General features: G+C 37.4%; 1 protein-coding gene across 1 annotated transcript; it reads right to left on the bottom strand.

Moving 5' to 3' along the window:
• Window positions 1-568: 568 nt before the first annotated feature.
• On the bottom strand, window positions 569-14826 carry ACADM (acyl-CoA dehydrogenase medium chain). Its single transcript, XM_021542585.3, has 12 exons — window positions 14536-14826; window positions 11929-12028; window positions 11057-11154; window positions 10866-10935; window positions 8835-8935; window positions 8665-8745; window positions 7725-7855; window positions 6528-6636; window positions 5594-5734; window positions 5413-5508; window positions 4457-4705; window positions 569-861 (listed from the first exon to the last, which is right to left on the bottom strand). The coding sequence occupies exons 1-12, from the start codon at window positions 14557-14559 to the stop codon at window positions 790-792; spliced, it is 1272 nt and encodes a 423-aa protein (XP_021398260.1). The 5' UTR covers window positions 14560-14826; the 3' UTR covers window positions 569-789.
• Window positions 14827-19698: the final 4872 nt, after the last annotated feature.

Genomic DNA, 19698 nt, shown 5'->3' on the forward strand with positions numbered 1-19698 from the left:
GAAGGTTTACATTTGGTATTAGAGGAAGGTTTTTCCCCCATAGTATGGTCAGGCACTGAACAGGCTTGCCAGGTCACAAGCTCCAAGGCTGCCAGAACTCAAGCAGCATTTGAACCATGCTTTTGGGCACAGAGTGGGATTTTTGTGCAAGGCCAGGAGTTGGACTTGAGGGTCCTTGTGGCTCCCTCCCAGCTCAGCATACTCTTTGATTCTGTGTTTAAATATACTGGATTTTAAATAAAAGACATATTGTAAATCATTATTAAGTCATTACCACTTGAAGTGATTCATCCTCGTTTAATGTGTACATGCTTCAGAGTGTAAAGGCCAGACTCTCTCAAGCTGATACTGATACTGCTGACTACTATATAAATCCCCAGCACAGATGCACATAGACGGTAGCAATGCAGGTCTTCCTGCTGCTCAGCTGGAATAGCTCTTCAGCTGCTTCGGGCAAGAGCATAGAGAAACTGAAATACAGCTATTAACCTACTTCAGAAATTGTATTTTGGGTTAGTTGTCCAGTGTAAGTGATATGACAAGCAAAATTAATACAAACTAACCACACTTCTCTTAAAAATTTTTTATTTAAATGCAGCATTGACTGTCAAAAATTACACTCTATCTTACTTTATACTGAGAACAGAATCAGTGCTTAATAATGAACAGAATAAAAATATTTTGAAGCTTTTTTTTTCATCCCTTTTTAATTCTATTGAGAAACACACTAAAATCTTCCATAAGAACACAGAAGACTACAGCAGTGCCAGACACACTTTATATATTTCTTTAAGCCTTAAATTTGCCAACATGTTCACGAGCTATGATCATCCTTTGAATCTGAGCAGTTCCCTCATAAATCTGAAAAGGAGAATTGCAATAATGTTACTGGGTGATTTTTAAAAAGGTTTTAACAGGTATACATTTTTCAACCTCCATGGCACTAATCCAATGTGGATTACGATGTGCAGAAGACAGAAAAAAACCAGAGAAAATTCCAGTGTGCCAGAGTAATTACAGTGGGCTAAATTAAATGTAACTCATACAAGATACTGAGAAAGTCTTGTTCTCTCAGGTGCTCCTAACCTAAAGTCAGTAGGGCTCTCATGAAAACAGATTACAACATTCCTCTTATTTGAGGAAGAAAATACATTATTTAGATTTTTCAAAGTAGGATCTGAAATCATGGTTAGAAGGGAAGAGATGACTTGTCCTTAAGCGTTTTCTTTAACTAGACTTTCAAGGTCATAACCATATGTTGTCTTTGATCCATTTATTTCCATTGCTTCTTATTAACTAGTACTCTCTCCCACACGGTTTTCTTTGTGGTTTTCTTTATTCTTGCATTTTCTTGAAGAAACAGCCTGCATCATCCCTCTGTCCTGTTTGTTTGCTGGTAGCAAAGTCAAAAATAAACAATAAAGCACCTATGAAGTTCTAATGCCAAAGGAGGACATATGCTCCACAGGCATACTGCAATGTAATGCAATGGCTGAGGCAACATAGTCTAGAGGCTTTAATGTTTCAGCTCCCACTTCTGTCAGAACTTTGTTTGGCAAATTGCTGAAAATTATGCAAATTCACTTACAGGAATAATCTTTCCAGGAACCTTAAAAGCATTTTAAAAATAAGAATGCTATAACCTGTGTTCACATTAGTGTTCTGGTTCAGAACAAGCTGTTGATTCCCAGGGTGAATTCTCTGCTGCTGCTTACCCCATGTTGATCCAGTCCACCGAGAAGACTGTGTTTTGTGAGTACTAGGTGCCTTCTGAAACCAACTGAAATGGAAGCTCTGCTTTCTCTCTATACTAAACATTCACCAATCCCTAGGAAAGCCATAATGGTACAAGCCTGCACCTGGACCCTAACAGTTGGATGCCTATCAGGGACATAAATTCCAAGGGACCAAACAGGTTTGCTATGAACTCAGACTCGTCAAACTGCTTAGAGCATAGCTGTCAGGGCCTCAGAAGCTGTTCCTGCAATCTACCAAACTGCTCCTATTGCACTAAAATTTGCACTTACTGATGAACACAGCCATGTAAATCAAGTGTAAAGACATCACAACTCACAATCTTACTAAGTAATTACAGGAAAGATTTTATTTATAAGCTGATGGAAATAGTTTCAAGACTCTCTGACAATTAAAGAAAGGAAGTTTTCCAAATTTAAGAGTTTCCAAACCTAAGAGTTTCTATCAAAGTAGCCAAGATGTGTAGCTGGACAAAACTAGGACACAGTAAGGACATGTAAAAATGTTATCAGTAAACACAATAAAAGGATTGTGTAATTCAAAAAAAGACCAAACATATGAAAGATAATTTGAAAAATCAAGATTTCTGCATGCAACATATGGCCAAAAGTACCTACCATCTGGAATTGAGCAATGATACAGCAAAGCACAGTGAAGTGTAAGATATAATCAAGAGACATGGACAAAATATTTGCAAGACAAAACCTTTCCTGAATTTTATTGGGGATGAAATGGAACTGACAGTCATAAAAAATTTAATACTAAGTCTGATTAATTAGAAAAACAAGCCTACTTAGCCTTGCATTTGGATCACTGTAATGAAAAAACTAAGTAATAATGGGAATTTGTTAAATCAATCTCAGTCAATCAGAGATTCAACCCTCACACCATCATTCTCTAAAACAGCATGCAACCTGACAAGAAAAAAATCTCAATCATAAATTTCAATGAGTCATTCATTTCCTCTTTCACGAAAGTGAAGTTATTTATAGGGACCTTTAGATTACAGCATAGCAGTTGTCTTTCCTTAAACTGAGAAAAATTAATTCTTGGCTAGTGGCAATAATAGTTTGCATTTTGAAGTCAGCTGTAAGACAAATATTAACTGCCTAGAATCTTGGATTGACAGCTGTTATAGTTAGCAATCATTAGAGGTCATAGTCTATGTGCGTTTCTTGGTATCATCTACTTTGGTATGTTTTATCTAGTCACTGGTACTGTTAGATATCAATAAAGATTACTGGTTTTGCCAAATGCAAGTAAAATATTCTTGCTGAATGAAGAATTGCAGCATAGTATATGCTAATATACTAATTACAACATGACATGGAATAATTTCTTGACAGTAACACTGCAGTAAAAAACTTGAGTATTACAGTGAACTATGGGCTAAATATGAGTACAAAAAGGTCTTGTTAAAAGAATGGATAATCACTCTACATTGTGTCACACTTCTGTTGATACAACACATTTTACATGTCATGGTGCCAGCTAGGATAGGGTTAATAGTTTTTCTAGTAGCTGGTCCAGTGCTGTGTTTTGTGAGAACAGTGTTGGTAACACGTTCATGTTTCAGTTCTTGCTCTGTAGTGCTTATTGTAAATCCAGGACTTTCAGTTTCCTGTGATCTGCCAATGAGGAGGTGCACAAAAAGCTGGAAGGGAGCATGGCCAGGAGTGCTAACCTGGAATGGCCAAAGGAGCATTTCATGGCAGAGAGTCAGGCCCAGTGTATAAACTTAGGGGGAGTTCACCATGAGGGTGCTGATTGCTGTGGGTGGATGGGGTGGGCATTGTTCACCAGGTGGTGAACAACTTAATTGTGCATCACTTGTTCTTCCTGGGTTCTATTCCTATCTGCCTCTCTCTTTTATTACTATAATTTACTTTATGTCAATTATTAAACTTATTATTATTAAATTTATTTCAACTATTTTCCATGCATGAGATTTACCATTTTTTCCAATTCTCTCCACCATCCCTCAGGAGCAGGGAGGAGAAGGCAGTGAGCAGCTCCCTTATGTGGCTACTTAGTTGCCAGCTAGGTTTAAACTACAACACCTTGATACTCAATACTGTTGATACATCAGCCACAGCATTCTACGCAGTTTGTAATACCAAAGTTTCAAAAGGAAAGTTTAATTGAAAAGTAAAACAAAAACCCCAACCAAACAAAAAACACCTCTTCCCTCATAAGGTGTTGGGGTAAGAAACTGCTTTAGTGTTCAGGCTGAGAAGACAGCTGAACTATAAGCACACATCAATCCAGGTTAAAGACAGATGGTCAAAAGTTTTGCATCTCCAAAGATTTTCCAGAAGAGTATGATATGTAAACCACCTGTACTTACAGAATACCAAAGCTAGCATTGGTATTTTTATCAAGATTTTTTTCCCAAGAGTTCAAAGACTTCAAAACTGAGAATCCAAGGATTGCAACAAGTTACCACATTAGAGGGGAAAAAAGCCCAAAACTCACACAATACAATTTATTTCTCTTATGTGATTTCAGTTTTTTTCAAGTGCAATGACTTTATTATGGAAGAAATTTCCTGATTTGAATCACTGTTTCTTTAAATGGAAAGATTACTGCTTTCATTCTAAAATTATTTTTAATATCACATAATTACACCATGATTTGAAGTAGGTAGCCATTACTTTATTCCATATAAAATCTATGCATTAGCACATTCTCTTTTACTTACCTGGTAGATTTTAGCATCTCTCATTAGTTTTTCTACAGGATATTCAGTATTAAATCCATTTCCTCCAAAAATCTGTACTGCATCTGCAGCTACTTGGTTTGCAATGTCACCAGCAAATGCCTTTGCAATGGAAGCATAGTAGGTATTCCTGCGACCGGCATCAACTTCCCATGCAGCTCTCTGGTAAGCCATCCTAGCGAGTTCAACTTTCATTGCCATTTCAGCAAGCAAGAAAGACACTGCTTGGTGCTGTGATGAAATAAACTAGGTTAATACTGCCTGCTTAAAATTCTATGACATGCAGAAAAGATAAAATCTCCTTAATACAGTGATTTTTCTCAAAAAACTCAGTAAGTTGTACAAGAGAAGTTATGCAGAACATGCATCACACTCTCATATATGCATGTTGAATTATCCTCTTTAAGTTTTTGATTTCCAGATCCATTTAGTCATAGGGATTAAACACTGTTGAAACAACAGTTGAAGTTGTTTCATCAGTATTTCATCCCTATGAAGTTATTAGTATTTATCTTGTTTTTTATTCATATTTTTTCAAAACTGGTAAGCAGCATGATGGACAATGTATTCTATTGGTGTTAATGGTATTTATCTTGTTTCACATACTTCAGATGTTTTCTTAATTCCTGAAAATCCCTCTTTATTAGCACTGAAGACTTAAGTATGCCCAGTTGGTATGTAAGTTCTGAGCTTTGGGGCAGAATTTTCTTTCTGCTTTTCCTACTATCATTGATAAATTACCAAAAATTCTTGAAGTTACCGCATAGCTAAGTTTACTTACAGTGCAACCTATATACTTGGAAACCACAAAATGGCAGAGGTATAACATATAAAAACTAAGAAAATATACATATCAGGGAATAATCTTGAAAAATCAGTCACAGTACATCTGATGTGAAAACATAAGCTTTTATGATATTGTTTGCCCCCACACTTACTTCAACAATTGGTTTCCCAAAGGTTTTTCTCTCCAAAGCGTATCTAGTAGCTTCATCAAGGGCTCTTTTTGCTAATCCAACAGCACCAGCTGCCACCTAAATTTAATACAGACCAGAATAAAAAATAAGAAATTGCTGCTATATTTTATAACCTATTTACCTATTTTTTTCTTATACTTACGGGTGGTCTGGTCTTATCAAAAGCTCCCATTGCGATTTTAAACCCAGCTCCTTCCGCTATCAATACATTTTCTTTTGGGACTCTCACGTCTTCAAAGACAATGCCTCTTGTATCTGAGCAACGTTGACCCATATTCATTTCCTGAAGTGGGAGATTTACACATGTGCTACTAACTTGGATTATTCAAAGGTACATTATGTTTTCATTCTTTTGTTGACTCAAAGCATATTTTTTCTTCCCCAAAACACTTAATCTAAAAATTACCTCATGCAAGACAAATACTAGTTTTGTATTTGCAGACCAGCATGCCCTTAACTTGTCTAGGCTGGGCAGCTTACTTTCTCCTTACACAAAATGAGTTCTGTCACTGTAATCAGTCTTATGTTCTTCTAGTTCAACTGTCTTTGAGATGCAAGTGGAAAAAGAAAATAATCTAATATTCAGGAAGTACAGGTATACTACAAGTGAATAAATAAATGAACTTTTCAAGTTTTTGGATTTCTTGCCTAATGTTCAGCATTCAGTTTTACTTACAATTAAAAATAGTACTTTTTTTTAAAGAGAGAACTACCATCAGTATCTCTAAGGCCTTTTCTCTGTCCAGTACTAGCTAAAATTAAAACTTGCTATGTGTGTATTTTGTCAAAATTGTTCATCTTCCTTCTTACTTTTTCAAGGCATACTACTTCTCATTTATTGGCACCTGCCAATACAGTTGTACTCAAAGACTCTCTGCAGTCGTCATCTTACTTTAGACCATTCTAAATAATTCCTTTTCTGAATCAATAGCTTTAAAATTATGTTTTACGAATTGTTCCTCTGTGTTGTGAAAATGAAAAGATGTTTGTAGATAAGCATATGAAACTGCTCAGTTCTGCAAGTCTTTTTTAGAACAACAATTCCTGGCTTGTCAAACAGGAAATACAATCTTCACCTTTCTTCCAACTTGGATCCCTGGGCTATCTGCTTCCACAATGAATCCAGTAAAGGCTTTGCTTGCAGGAGCTTTTGGATCTGGATTCGTACGTGCTAGCAAAAAATACCTAGTGTAAAATAAAGTAGATGCATGCAGTTTATCTTCACAATTAACAAAATATATTTATCTAGCACTTTAAACATTTTTGTTTATTTAGCATTTTAAGGCATTTCTATCATATACCAATTCTTTCCGTGAGTTAACAACCTTTCTTTCTTGCCCATCCTGAAAATAAAAGGAGAGAGATCAAGAGAATAGAGGTTTCAAAGATTCAAGATTTCATAAAGTTACTCAGAACAACATGCAAATATACCCTACCTTTTCCATGTATTGTAAGTCTTTATGATATTAACAGCTTCCCACAAAGGACAAAAGAAAGCTATTCATTGCATGTACATAAAAGTTAATGCTTAGGACATACTTTCTTGGATGTAAAAGTTATAACCTGATTTCAACGATCTTGATTTTATTTTTCCAAGTATAAGTTTTAAATAAGTATTTCTCTTATTAAACAGCTGTAAATCACTTCTATGGTATTCAGTAAGGCCAAAAGAAATCTTACAGATTGTCTTCAGTAGGTCTGCCTTCAACAAGAAAATAACTAGAAAATTTAGTTTTTGGGTAAGCATATAAAGTTTCTTCCACTTGAGTTCAGGGAAATTTCTGTGTTGTGAATCAGCGTGATGTAAGACATGATTTAAGAAGTTTACATTATAAGAGCATGCTCCAGACAATATCTGCGATCTTTGACAGATAGAAAATGTCTTCTTTTCAGAAAATAAAAAGTAACACTACAATCTAACAGTGTTTCTAGCTTCACTAGGAGTAAGAGGTGTTTCTAGTAGAATCACATTTAATTTTGATAGCCGGAAGATTCAAGAGGGTATTATTGAGTGTGGAGTCATAATGTCATCAGTCATTTTTCTTTTCAGGCTTTGCACAGCACTCAAGACTGCATTTGTCTATGCTGTCCTGATAGCTAGCCTCATAAATTGGGCAGAGATTAGAATGTAGTCTGCTGAAACACGGAAAACATTCAGATTTGTGTCTTAAGGATAGGTTTTTAAAGGACAGGTCTTTAAAGAATTTAACTGAGGTTGGAGGGTTGGGGTAAAACTACCAAACAGCATAGAACTATGACACCAGTTAACATACCAGTTTGCTTTCCCCCCATTTGTGATCCACATCTTCTGACCACTAATGATATATTCATCTCCTTTCTTCTCAGCCTTTGTTTTTATACCAGCCACATCAGAGCCTGCTCCAGGCTCTGTTACACAGTAAGCCTAAAAGAAATTAAGATGCAAAAAAGTTTATCTTTAGTGAACTACAAATTAATGCAGATTATGTGCATCAAACTAGTTGTTGAAGGTTTAAGTGAACTGCATAGTAATATCCAAACACCAAATAAACAAAACTCCCCAATAAAACCCCAAAACAACCCTACACACAGCCCCCTCCTCCCTGCAAACACCTGGCCAAGTAAGTGTTAATTTTATTTATAAATCCATAATAATACATTAAATTGGCTTTTAATCAAACAGAAACATTCTGTAACCCTTAGGTTACTACTTCCTCAGGATTCAAAAATTCTGATGTGAAAGCTGAGGATCTTTAAAGTCTGAAAATAGGAGCACTGAGTCCTTCAGTTTAGGAGGCTTAGTTGCAAATTTACATTGCACATGAATCTTTACTTCTTTCTATGTAACAAGTAACTGTTTATGTAATATTTGAGATCACAAATAGAGTGTCATTCCCCTCCAAGTTGAGGGTCTCTTTACATAAATCCTATATTTTTCTTAAACATCTACAACCCTTCTTGAAATGGAAATAAAAACTATTAATTTTTGGTAAGTTACTTAGGATGGGGATAATTTTCCAAGTAATATCTTCTTTTTAGTTACTGGATGTATCTCGTTAGGTACTCGCTTTCACTAAATGTCCCTGTTTACATAAAGACCAACAGGGCTAATTTGTGAGTACATGTAAGTGTTCAGGGGAAAAAAAAACCACACAAAAAAGGAGGAAAATAAAAAAAGGAGTAATACAATTAATGTGATTTAGAAACATTCTGCAGTATAGCAGTTATACTTACACACATCATTGGTTCTTCTGTCATTCTTCCTAAGTATTTTTTCTGCTGATGCTCATTTCCCGCAATGATAACTGGCATTTGCTGAAAAAAAAAAATATTTAGACCATTAATCTGGCTCTTTCAAGAGCAGAGATTGTAGTTTAAGGGATGTAAGAAAAGACAGAACTCACCCCTAGGGAGTTTGCTTCAATGGCGGTTTGAACCCCTGTACATCCGTAAGCTAACTCTTCTGTAATAAGGCATGCTTCAAAACTGCCAAGGCCAAGGCCACCTATGGTTGAAGTATTTAAGTTACTCAAGGGGATTTAAATTATAATGTATTACTACTAATGATTTACATAACATAATAATGTATTATTCCACATACACTTGATTGTATACTGTGTTTGGTTAGGCATTCTCACGCAAGCTTTTTAAATAAATCTTCATCAAAAGAGTAACAGGCAATTTGAAAATTACCTATCATGTTTCCAGAGTTATTGTTTGATTAATGTGGGACAACTTGCACAAAGTGGCAAAGAATGTACCATTCACATTATTTTACTACTGTGCATTCAAGAATTAAGAGTTCCTAGGAAGCAGAGAAAGGGCCCCTGAGCCAAAAGCATTTGGGAACAAAAAAGTGTCCATATTAGTAGACAAGCAATGTAGTAATCTGTGTCTGACAGAAGCCAACACCATGGGAAACTGGCCAACACTACACACAAGTACATTAACAACTACCACAAAAATATTTTCCTCAACTTTAAGGTGACTTCCTCGGTCAAAGAAATAGTTCTCTTTGGTATTTTTGTTATGCCAACCCCTGACAGACATCTGTTACATAAATTTATCTGGTCTTTTTGAACCTATGTCAAATTTTAGCACCTATATGCTACAGGGGCAATAAATTGCAAATTAACTCCACACTGCAGAACCATCTCCTTTCACTTGTTTTGAATCTAGCATCTGATGACATAATTTGATGCCTTCTAGTTATATTAAAAGGGACAGTGAACCATCAATCCCTTTTCACACTCTCTCGACACTGACATTTTAGTCATTTCTCCTATAGAATTTACATCTCACACAGAAGATAAAACTTCTATATTCTTTGTCATTCTTTTAGAAATGTTTTCCATTTCCCCAATACTCTCTTGAAATGGAAGCGTCTGACTATATAATGAATTAAAAAGGCAAGTGCAATTCGGATGCAGGAGGCAGCATAATTATGCCTTCTGCTTTTTCATTCATTTCCTTAAGAGTCCCTCTTGACCTTAGCTTTTTCAATTGTGACCACTTCTGAGCATTATGCACATGTTCATGGGATCCAAAGATGTCTTTTCTGAGAGGCAGTATCTAGTGCACAGCATAGCTTTCCTCTGTGAAGTTCAGATTGATTCTTTCCCTTCACATGTGTATCACTTTTTCTTTTTGGAATCACATTGCCATTTTAACTCTCACTCTCTTCTGTGACCTTTTCCTGCAGCTCTCTGAACCAGATCATCTTTTCTAGATGACTTAGTATTATCAGTATAACTTAGTATTATCAGCAAACTCTATCACCATTGTATTTACGCCCTTCTCAGTTTATTTATAGACATCCTAAATAGCACAAGACCTAGCAAGGCTGTGCTGCTAATTTTGCCAGTAGGAAACCTGATGATTTTTAAAACTTATTTTGGAAGTTCTCTATTCCCTGTTCACACATTTATTAGCCACTTCAGAGAACTTCAATGATTTTATGAGACATGAGCTCCTTTCACTAAAACCCTTCCCTAGCATATCATGTTTGTCTGTATTGCTCATACATCTTATGAGTCAGGATTCTGTTGTACTGCACTTTATCTAAACTGAAAAACTGTCCTTCTGGGATAAACTCTTCAATTGCTCCAGCCTGTGTCAGAGACTAGAACAAAACATGACCTTCTAATTTCTCTGCCTAATCAGCTGACACTGCACCAGGGGAACATTAAGCAGCTGTAATCACAGTAGAAAAATTTGGTCATAAATTACTAAACTATAATCTGCCTAATTTGTCGCCTGATTACACCTACACCTAGTACCACACTTGTGTGTGTCAACCTGCCTACTGATTAAATTTAGATTATTCAAGTACCGACTATTTATGTGACGGTATAGAATCCATAATTACACATAAGAATCTCATCTAATGTCTTTTCATTGTTTCATTTTACAGATTAAAAAGAATGTTTACTTACCACAGCTTTCCGGTATGTGTGAATTCATAAGACCAAGCTCCCAAGCTCGCTTTATAAGTGGAACAGGATACTGAAACAGACATGGAAAAATCACCTTCTGATTCATCACAACCAAAACTTTAAATTTCATGCAGGTTAAGATAAAAGTCTGTTTCATCCCAATTTTTCCCTTACACTGTGGTAGAATTTACCTCTCCAGTTTTGTCATATTGTGCAGCAACAGGAATAATTTCCTCCACAGCAAATTTACGAGCAGTAGCTTGAAACTCTTTCTGTTCATCAGTAAGTTCTATTTTTAAAAAGGAAGAGAAAAAGATCATAAATCCTCTTCTGTCTTTTACTTTGTCAATTGTCAGCGATAAAGAAGAAAACAAGAGCATCCTTCCAGGACAACCCAAACCACCACTATCTGGGGCTCTTCAGGAAGCAAAAAAGTTCAAGTTCCTCTTCCTCCTGGGAGAAAACCTCCATTGTTCTCTGATCAACCCCTATATGCACTTATTTATGTCTGATGAAATTATCCACAAAATATTGAAAATGAAGCAGAGAGGACTATGTAACATAAAATGTATTACCAGAAGAAATAAAAAGAATGTTGTGCTAATAAAAGCATAAAAAGACTGAGGTTGCCCAAAGATCTTGACTCTTCAACTTCAAACATCTACCTCTGATACTCTAAATTTGCTTGTACATATTATATTATATATAATATGCCAAGATGAAGATAAATTAATTTTTTTACATTTCTTGATAACCAAGTTCAACTATGACTACATTTAGGTACTGTAACATTGAAAACAGCAATATGAGGTAAGTATTCAAAGCTAAGACACTTTGGCAATAAAAAAAAAAAACTTATCATAGACATGAGTTAAAAAAAGGAAAAAATCTTAAGAACACTACATGCATATCTGCCTTGCCTCAGCTGAGGATAAAGCTACTTTGTTTTTCAAACCATTTTTTTACTAGAAATATATTTAGAACAAACACCTTAATTTTAAAATCATGGTGAACTACATTTGCCTATTATTGTTACATTTCTTCCAAAAACTGTACTACTTACCAAAGCTAAAGCCAGCTCCAGGTTTGCCTACATGTAAGTTTTGTGCAGGTTTACTAGAATAGGACCTCCATCCATGCCCTGTGATGGTTTGAAGCATTTGCTAAAGAGGAAAAGAACATGAGGTGTAAGATCTTCACAGCTCAAGCCTCCTAAAGCTACTAACCTATCTGCAGCACAACTTTAGACTCCCTCTCTAGAAACCGTAAGTATAATACAATTACTACAGCGATAAAAGAATTACTGGCTACATTGCGTTTGCCTCCTGTGGCAAGCAACACTTACATGAACTAACACCTGTACCAGGAATCTCAGGCTTTAACAGGACCAAGGGTGAGTGAACTGCTGTATGCACTTTTAAGTATTGTGCAACTGAGTATTTAAAAATTATTAAAGTCACAGAGACACAGCAATATGTATTTCTTTCATTTATACACACACTCATCAAACTTCATTTTCTGGCCCTCTAGTGAATATCCTATTACTCAATGCTTACCTACATGCAGATCTAGCAAGATTTTAATAACAACCTACCAATTAGCCAATATATCAGAATATTTTGATAATGTCCTAGACTAATCTCTGCTTTCTTTTAATAAGCTGCTGCCACTGACACTTGGTGATTATTATTATCCTCCAACAGGAGAGACAGCAGTCTCTCGGACTATCTAAAGTTTATTTTTCCTCCTAATAGTTACCACAAATTTATTATTTTTAATTGTAAATACATTCTCTGCTTTTTTAAGTTTAGAGCCCCAGGATTGCATTTTGCTGTAGGTAATATATTATTAATTTCAAGTTTTTAAAAACAATAGACATTGCAAAAGAGGACCTTGCTAAGTTTTCTGTTACTGCTACCTCTCATATTAAAAGCCAAACAACATCACAAAAAATTTAGATAGACCTTGATCCTTCAGAATTATTTACACTTTATTTTATCTGGAAAAAAGACGAGGCTGAAAAAAAGTCGAATGATTGAAATTTTATTCTTTTCTTTTTTTAAGGAGCAGCCCTTGATAGACTAATGCATAGCTTTACCACCAAAAGGTTTTGCCTACACTTGGAAAAGTACTGGATTCAAACTAATGCTACAAGTGATACCCTATATGAAAGAAGCTGTAAAATTTAAACCAGTGAAATTATGTCTGTTGTATAGTATATAAGGTAACACTGAAGATTACTCTGGAAAAACTCAACAATACCTCCACAAACAACTCATACCTGGAAGCTGCATGACTATCAGATGACAAGGATGAGGGTTTGCTACACATAAGAATTTGGATGACCATCTGTCTACTTGTCAACTTTCCCATTGCTTGACTCTGAGGAACAGTTGGATTCAGTGACAAACTACTGCTAGTGATGTTCAGATAGAACTGCATTTCTTTGCACTACTGTATAAACTCTATTACAATTACAAATACGACCATCAGTGTAGCAAAACTAACACTGGAAGAATATGCTGTCAGGAAAAGGGTATGACAAGGCTACTCACAAAAGTGATGCATTTATTTATTACCTTGATGGCAAAAGATCTATAGAACCTGTTTGAAAAGATGAACGTCACAGGAAATGCTGGGACAACAACAAGCTAAGGGTCGCTAACCTTGATTCTGCCTCACGTATCTCAGGGCAAAATGGAAAAGAATTATCAAGAGCAGTTTGTTGCTGGGGTAACATGTCAGGAGGCTGAACTTGAAATAGTAATTTCCTCCCTGTGGGCTTTCTTTGCCTAAAGCATTACTTTTGATCCATAAGATGCCAACTTCAGATGGAGACTTCTTCTTTCACTGACTTCCCTCACTCTTACAGCAACACTTAGGACCTGCGGCCAAGCTGCATACATTTGGGGTAAACTAATACTGCTGCTAGGAGGCTGTGAAGGGCCATTCAAGTAATTCAGACTCATTAATACCTCTGGAAATGGGGAATCCAGAAAAAGGCATGTGTCATGCTAAATGTGTTTTGAATAGTTTTAATTTTCTAGTTTGAAGCTGTGAGGTTATTGGTGGTTCACTACAGTAGAAAGTTTGTATTTTAGAAAACCAACGATTATATTTCACACATATTTTTAGAAAATTAACATAGGTAGCTAATAGATATCACAGCTACGTATGCTAAAGGAAATGCATTGAATAAAATACCCTGAACTCTAACCCCGGTGTTTTGAAGCCGTCTCCACCCTTAAATGGAGAGGTGCCAGACATACTTGGCACGACGCGGCCTTTGCCACAAGAGGAACCCCAGGGCTGTGCAGTATTTCCACTGAAGAACATCAAGCGGCAATAGCCATTCGAGCCGTGAGGATTACGGGCATAAACTCGGGTAATACTGCGAGGCAGGAAAAGCAGCACAGCGGGTGGATTCCAACCCCGGTGCCGGCAGCCGCCCCGACGGTCACGGCGGGCGGAACGCGGGCTGGCCCTGCCTCTTCCGCCCTTCGCCCTCTGCGAACCCGCGGCCCTTCTCTGCTGCCCGGGCTCCCCCGGCCGCTAGCACCGGCAGCGCCTCGGCTCGCTCCGCTCCGGCCTGGTCCGGTCCGTCCCATACCGTCCCGTGCCTCTCCCCGGGTCTTGTGTCCCCGAGTGTTCACCCGCCCCGGCCGCTCACCCGCGTCGCCCTCAGTGCAGCCATGTCGGCGGGAGAGCGCGGCAGCCGCAGCAGCTCCTGCGGGGCGGTGCTCAGCGGCCGGGGCGGCGCCTGGCGCGGCGGCCGGGGCAGCCCTGGGCTCGGGCCCGCGGGGAGCCTCCCGCGAGTTCCTGTTCCTTCTCCGCTTGTGGAGGAGCCTGTGGCCGGCCCGGCCCGGCCCGGCCCGGCCCGCTCGTCCTGCCCGAACACGGGCAGTGTCTGTGCCCCGGTCTGCTGCCTGTTTGCTGAGCGTCCTGGGCTGGTTCCAATCACTTGTTAGCAGAAAAGCCTTTACTGAAACGTGTAAGCAGTTTGACTGTAATTTGCACCTCAGGGAGTCATAAACTCATGTTTTGGAGGTGTGGCAGGAACTGGAAAATGACTGGGCCTGGCACACGGGAGTTGTGACTGTGTTGATAGTTATATAAAATGTGCTTATAAATGCTCTTAATTCCGGTTGTATTTTAAAGGAAAAACAATGCATTTGGAAATGATCTGTGATGCATAAAATATATGCTTTTGAATAGTACTGTTTCATTGTTTCACATTTAGGGGTTTATTACAACAAGGATTTCAAGAAAAATGGCAGCCATTGATTTTTCTGTTAATTCCTTATTTGGTGTGAAATTTCAACAGAATTAACAAAGTATTTTTCTGGAAGCTGGATTTTGAATAATATTTTATTTTGTATAATAATACAAAATAGTATGCAACAAATATTTTTGAGTCATTATTGCCTTTTTATGTTGGCTCTTAGTTGCTTGTTTTGTTTCTGACAGTTGAGAGTATTGATTTTGTAGTTAATACCAAAGAAACAGTGTGATAGAAAACTAGCTATATAAAAGTTATTTACAGACATATTTATCAACTGTCTGAAAGGAGATTGGAGTGTTTTATAGACTTCATATAGACTGTTCTGGTTGGAGGTGATTACCTTAGGGGAGACATGTAGGCAGCTTTGATTCAGTGCATAGGCTGCTGGTTTTTCACTCTAGTATCAGGAGATTTTTTTTTTTACTGTACTTTAAGGGCAATGGAGTAAAAGACATAAACATAATTTATAACTCTATGTTGCTTAAGTATTTTTGAAGATTCTGTATGTTTCAAGTACACCATACCTTTGGAATGTAAAGCTGTGGTGGGGCTTTAAAATACCAGCACTCAAAGTCTGCATTTTGTGTTACATTTAAAGTGTTTTACAGGTTTGAAGTTTTTAAAATTATTAACAACAAACAGGATTTTGCCATTTGTTTCGAACTTTCGTTTTAGAAATGGAAAGCAAATGAAATTTTCTGCAGTGATTTATGTATTTAGAGTTACTGAAGTTACTGCACTAAACAAACATAGTAAAATTTAGTGTGTAGGTCCTGAATTCATGATCTCTAAAGCAGAATAATTTTTCATGTAGTGCAATGCAACAAGCAGGGCAACTTCTTCTTAGTAGAATTATGACCTGTTTTGCTTTTCTTTGATCTCTGATACAATAGTAACTTAAACCCAACATTTTTTTCTAAATTTCTGTTGCGAGCTCTTGTGATTTTTTTTATTTTGTCTTGGGATTTAGTTGGGTGGCTCAGGGTGAGCAGTTAGGGGTTTTTCCCCAGCTTTTTCATGGATTTTAAAACCATACATTTATTGGGAAAAAAAAAGAGAAAGGAAAGCGTCTCTATAGAAAACTCTAAATGATCTAAAATCAAGATAATGTGATTCTTGAATTAAAATATTTTCAAGTATATTTTTAGATTGTTTAATTCCTGGATATCACAAACAGTACTTAATGTCAAATTTTAAGTCTTATTTAATCATAAATCCATAGCTGCTGTAAGTCTTGAAAGTGTTTTATTTAACTACTGTATGTAAACACACCAAATATTTTTCCTTAATTATTCATGTGATAAACAATGAGGCTCTTTACAACATGAATAGCTGAAGCTCATTTTGCCATGGAAGTAACAAGACTTGTACTAGGTCAGACCAAAGATCCATTTGGCATAGTATCCAGTTTATGGTAGTGCAATGAAGAATCGTCAGGAAATGGTTCCAGGTCATTTACCAATAATGTAGTGACTATTTTTATAATTTTTTTTCTAAATTTTTTCTACTGTCCAAAAATTTTTCAATTTATAAGCTTCCTGAGCTGGAGGGATTGCCTTTGTGTTTAATAATGCTGCATAGATGTCTCTTCCATTAAGCTGACTGTTTGCTTTTTGAATGTGTTGGGAACCACAGCTTAGTTTCTTAGTGAAGAACCACTTCAGGTTGCTTCTTTTTAATCAGACATCTAATAAATTCATTTGTGGTTCCTACTACTTGAATTCAAACAGGCACATTCAAACATAACATCTTTGCAGCAGTCATCCTCTTTGAGTCTAAGATTTGATAAAAAAGGTGTTGATATCTACAGAGCAATTTCTTTTCCAAGCTGAATAATCATCTTTGAGTACTTTCTGCAATGCTGTAGCTTTGTGTCAAAGAATCAGAATTCTAAAGTCACTCATGTTCTTGCAAATGGATAAGAGTATAACTTCTGTGGTCTTTTTGTATGATTTTCTGTTACCCTTTTTAAAAAATTCCTCTGAACACCAAAATAGAAATTTTCATGTATTATCTATCTGGTTATCAACAGGATGTGGGATGTAATGGTCAACTCAAAGTTCATCTTTGTCTTACCTGAAATTCTTTCTGCCCCATAACTACTGGCATCAAATTTTCCCAATTCAGGATTCATCTCCTTTTTTAAATCTTTGATGAATATCTGAAACAAGAGTCCCAACATACAAGCTTTTGAGAGTCTATGGGTGACCCCACCAATTAAAAAAAAAATTGATTAGTCTTCAGATTTTAAAAATAAAATATTTTTCATAAGGTTATGTGAAAGGAAAATGTGTGCTTCTTTAAGGATATCTGGTCATGAACTTTTTCAGTGCAGAAATTGAGGAAGCCATAAAGAAGAACATGAAAGACAGAGACCTGACTGACAAATGGTAAGAGAGTTGGAGATGACACACAAATCAGACAGCCATACTAGCTGATGAGGAATGTTTATTTCAGTACGATTATCTGATCAAAGGTCTTGTCAAGTGAGATAACAAGAAAAGGTGGAAAGCCATAAACAAAATATGGAGACACACACTTAACAGTTAAAGATAATAGTAACAAAGATGAGAAACAAACCGCCTCTCAATAAACTGCAGGCAAACTGGGACTTTGCACCTGATAAGATGCAAATGTGAGGGTCCATAATGTTGGAAATGGATCTGTGGAGCTATTCAGACTAAAGAAGGAATGTGTGGGGGAAGGGCATCTGGAGGACCAGAGGAGAAAATAAAGAATGGACCATTAAATGGACCAGTCAATGTTAAAAAGGGCAGTAGGTACACTTGTCTGACTGAGCCCAGTCTCACTCTCCCATGTGTATGTGTGTTATAAGGATGAAGTGGCAACTACTGAGGGACCTCTGTGAGTAGATTGGGTACCAAGGTTATATCTGGGAATGTAAGATGCCCACTGGTGGTGCTGGTGTTAGGGAGGTCTCAGCATCTGCTACTGGAGTGGTTGGAGGTCTTAGCTGCCAGCTGCTGAGGTGGGTACAGTGAGTGCATGTCGTGAAAATCTTCTACTGGGAGAGACTGCTGTGGGTGAGGTGAGTGAGGGGTTCAGCACCAGTAGCTGGAGCGTGACCACATGTCACAGCTTGTGTGCATGGTGCTGGACGCTGAGGGTGCCATTATCTTCTCCATAGTGGGTGTGTGTTTCTCATTTCCTGGCAAACTTCAAGCTGGACTTGCCGATGCGTAGGAGACATTGGGTCATCAGACAGGGATCCATCCTGTCATCCATGGCAATCTGTGAGTGTGGAGTGCCTATGGGATGTGCGAGTGCAGTATGTTTGCAGCAAGCATCAAGCTGAACCAGCCTGGAAATAGGCACTCCTGAAGCAGGTAAGGAGGCTGGGATCTGGCTAGGGATACCGGGTGAATGTGCTTGGGCACGTGCTTGGGCATCCAGGGAGTCTTGTGTGTGCCTACACTAGTGACCTTTTGTCTCTGCCAGCCCAAGAGGAGGAGAGGACATGGCTGCCTATGCTCTGGGCTGGAGCTGAGGGTGAATCCTGCATGTAGGTGGTGTTGAGGACTGTGCACCACAAACAGGAAGGCAACAGCAGCCATGTCATTCTGCCTGGCAGGGATCCTGTGTCCCCAGGCACCAGCGTGGGCTCCAATGGCGGGGCAGGACAGGAAGGGTCCTGGAGCTGCAAGAAATGCAGCTAGCACTCTTTAACAAATGCCTTCTAGCATCCTTTAACAATTTTTAGTCATTAAAGAACTTTTCCCTCTATGGTGGCTTATTTTATTTAAAACTTTTTTCATGAGGAGCCTTGTAGAATGTTTTCAGAAATCCAAATAACTTGAAAATTAGCTGTATGCCCTCATTTTCATGTCTTCTGGCTCCTTGGGAAGTCTTCAGTAGTTCTCTGAGCCTTGACTTTACAAAAATTATACTTTCTAATATATCACATATTCCAAATCTGTCTGCATTATTGTAGTTTTCAGAGACAAGGTCAGCAGTTTTATGGATTTTCATCAAAAGCATTTTCAAAAATTGTGAAAATGCTTAACACCTTCAAGTCTATAGAAGACTTAAGGAACCTATCCTATTAACTCTACATATTCTCTTCCTTCTCTTGGCCTTTAGACAAAAGATTATTTTTGGCATCCATACTTTTTTCCAAATTAATGGTCAAACTCTTTTTTGGCCTGCCTTACTGTTCTTTCACACTTAACATGCCAAATTTTGTTATACTTTATAATTTACTGAACACAACTGTTCCCTATTTTGATAGGTTATAGGAACATAGGAATATTCCTCCTTGATAGTAGCTACTGCCCTTTTCATTCCAACTAGCCCTGGTGACTTCCTTCTGCCATATGTCAGGCCCTTCAGAGAAACATGAATATGCAAAGATGATCTGCTTTGTCTCAAAGAGGTCTCCTTACATAGCCTTCTATCTATCTGAATAGCTGTCTTGTAGTTTTTAGCACTATTCTAACCTTTTGTATTCTTTTTAGCAAGTTTTCTCTTTTATTTTAGTGCATATTTAAGTTGTTCCTTGGTTCTGGTAGTCAGAACCAAGTAAAAAGTTAC

The sequence above is a fragment of the Lonchura striata genome, chromosome 9 (assembly GCF_046129695.1).
Source record: "Lonchura striata isolate bLonStr1 chromosome 9, bLonStr1.mat, whole genome shotgun sequence".
In the NCBI taxonomy this organism is placed as follows: Eukaryota; Metazoa; Chordata; class Aves; order Passeriformes; family Estrildidae; genus Lonchura; species Lonchura striata.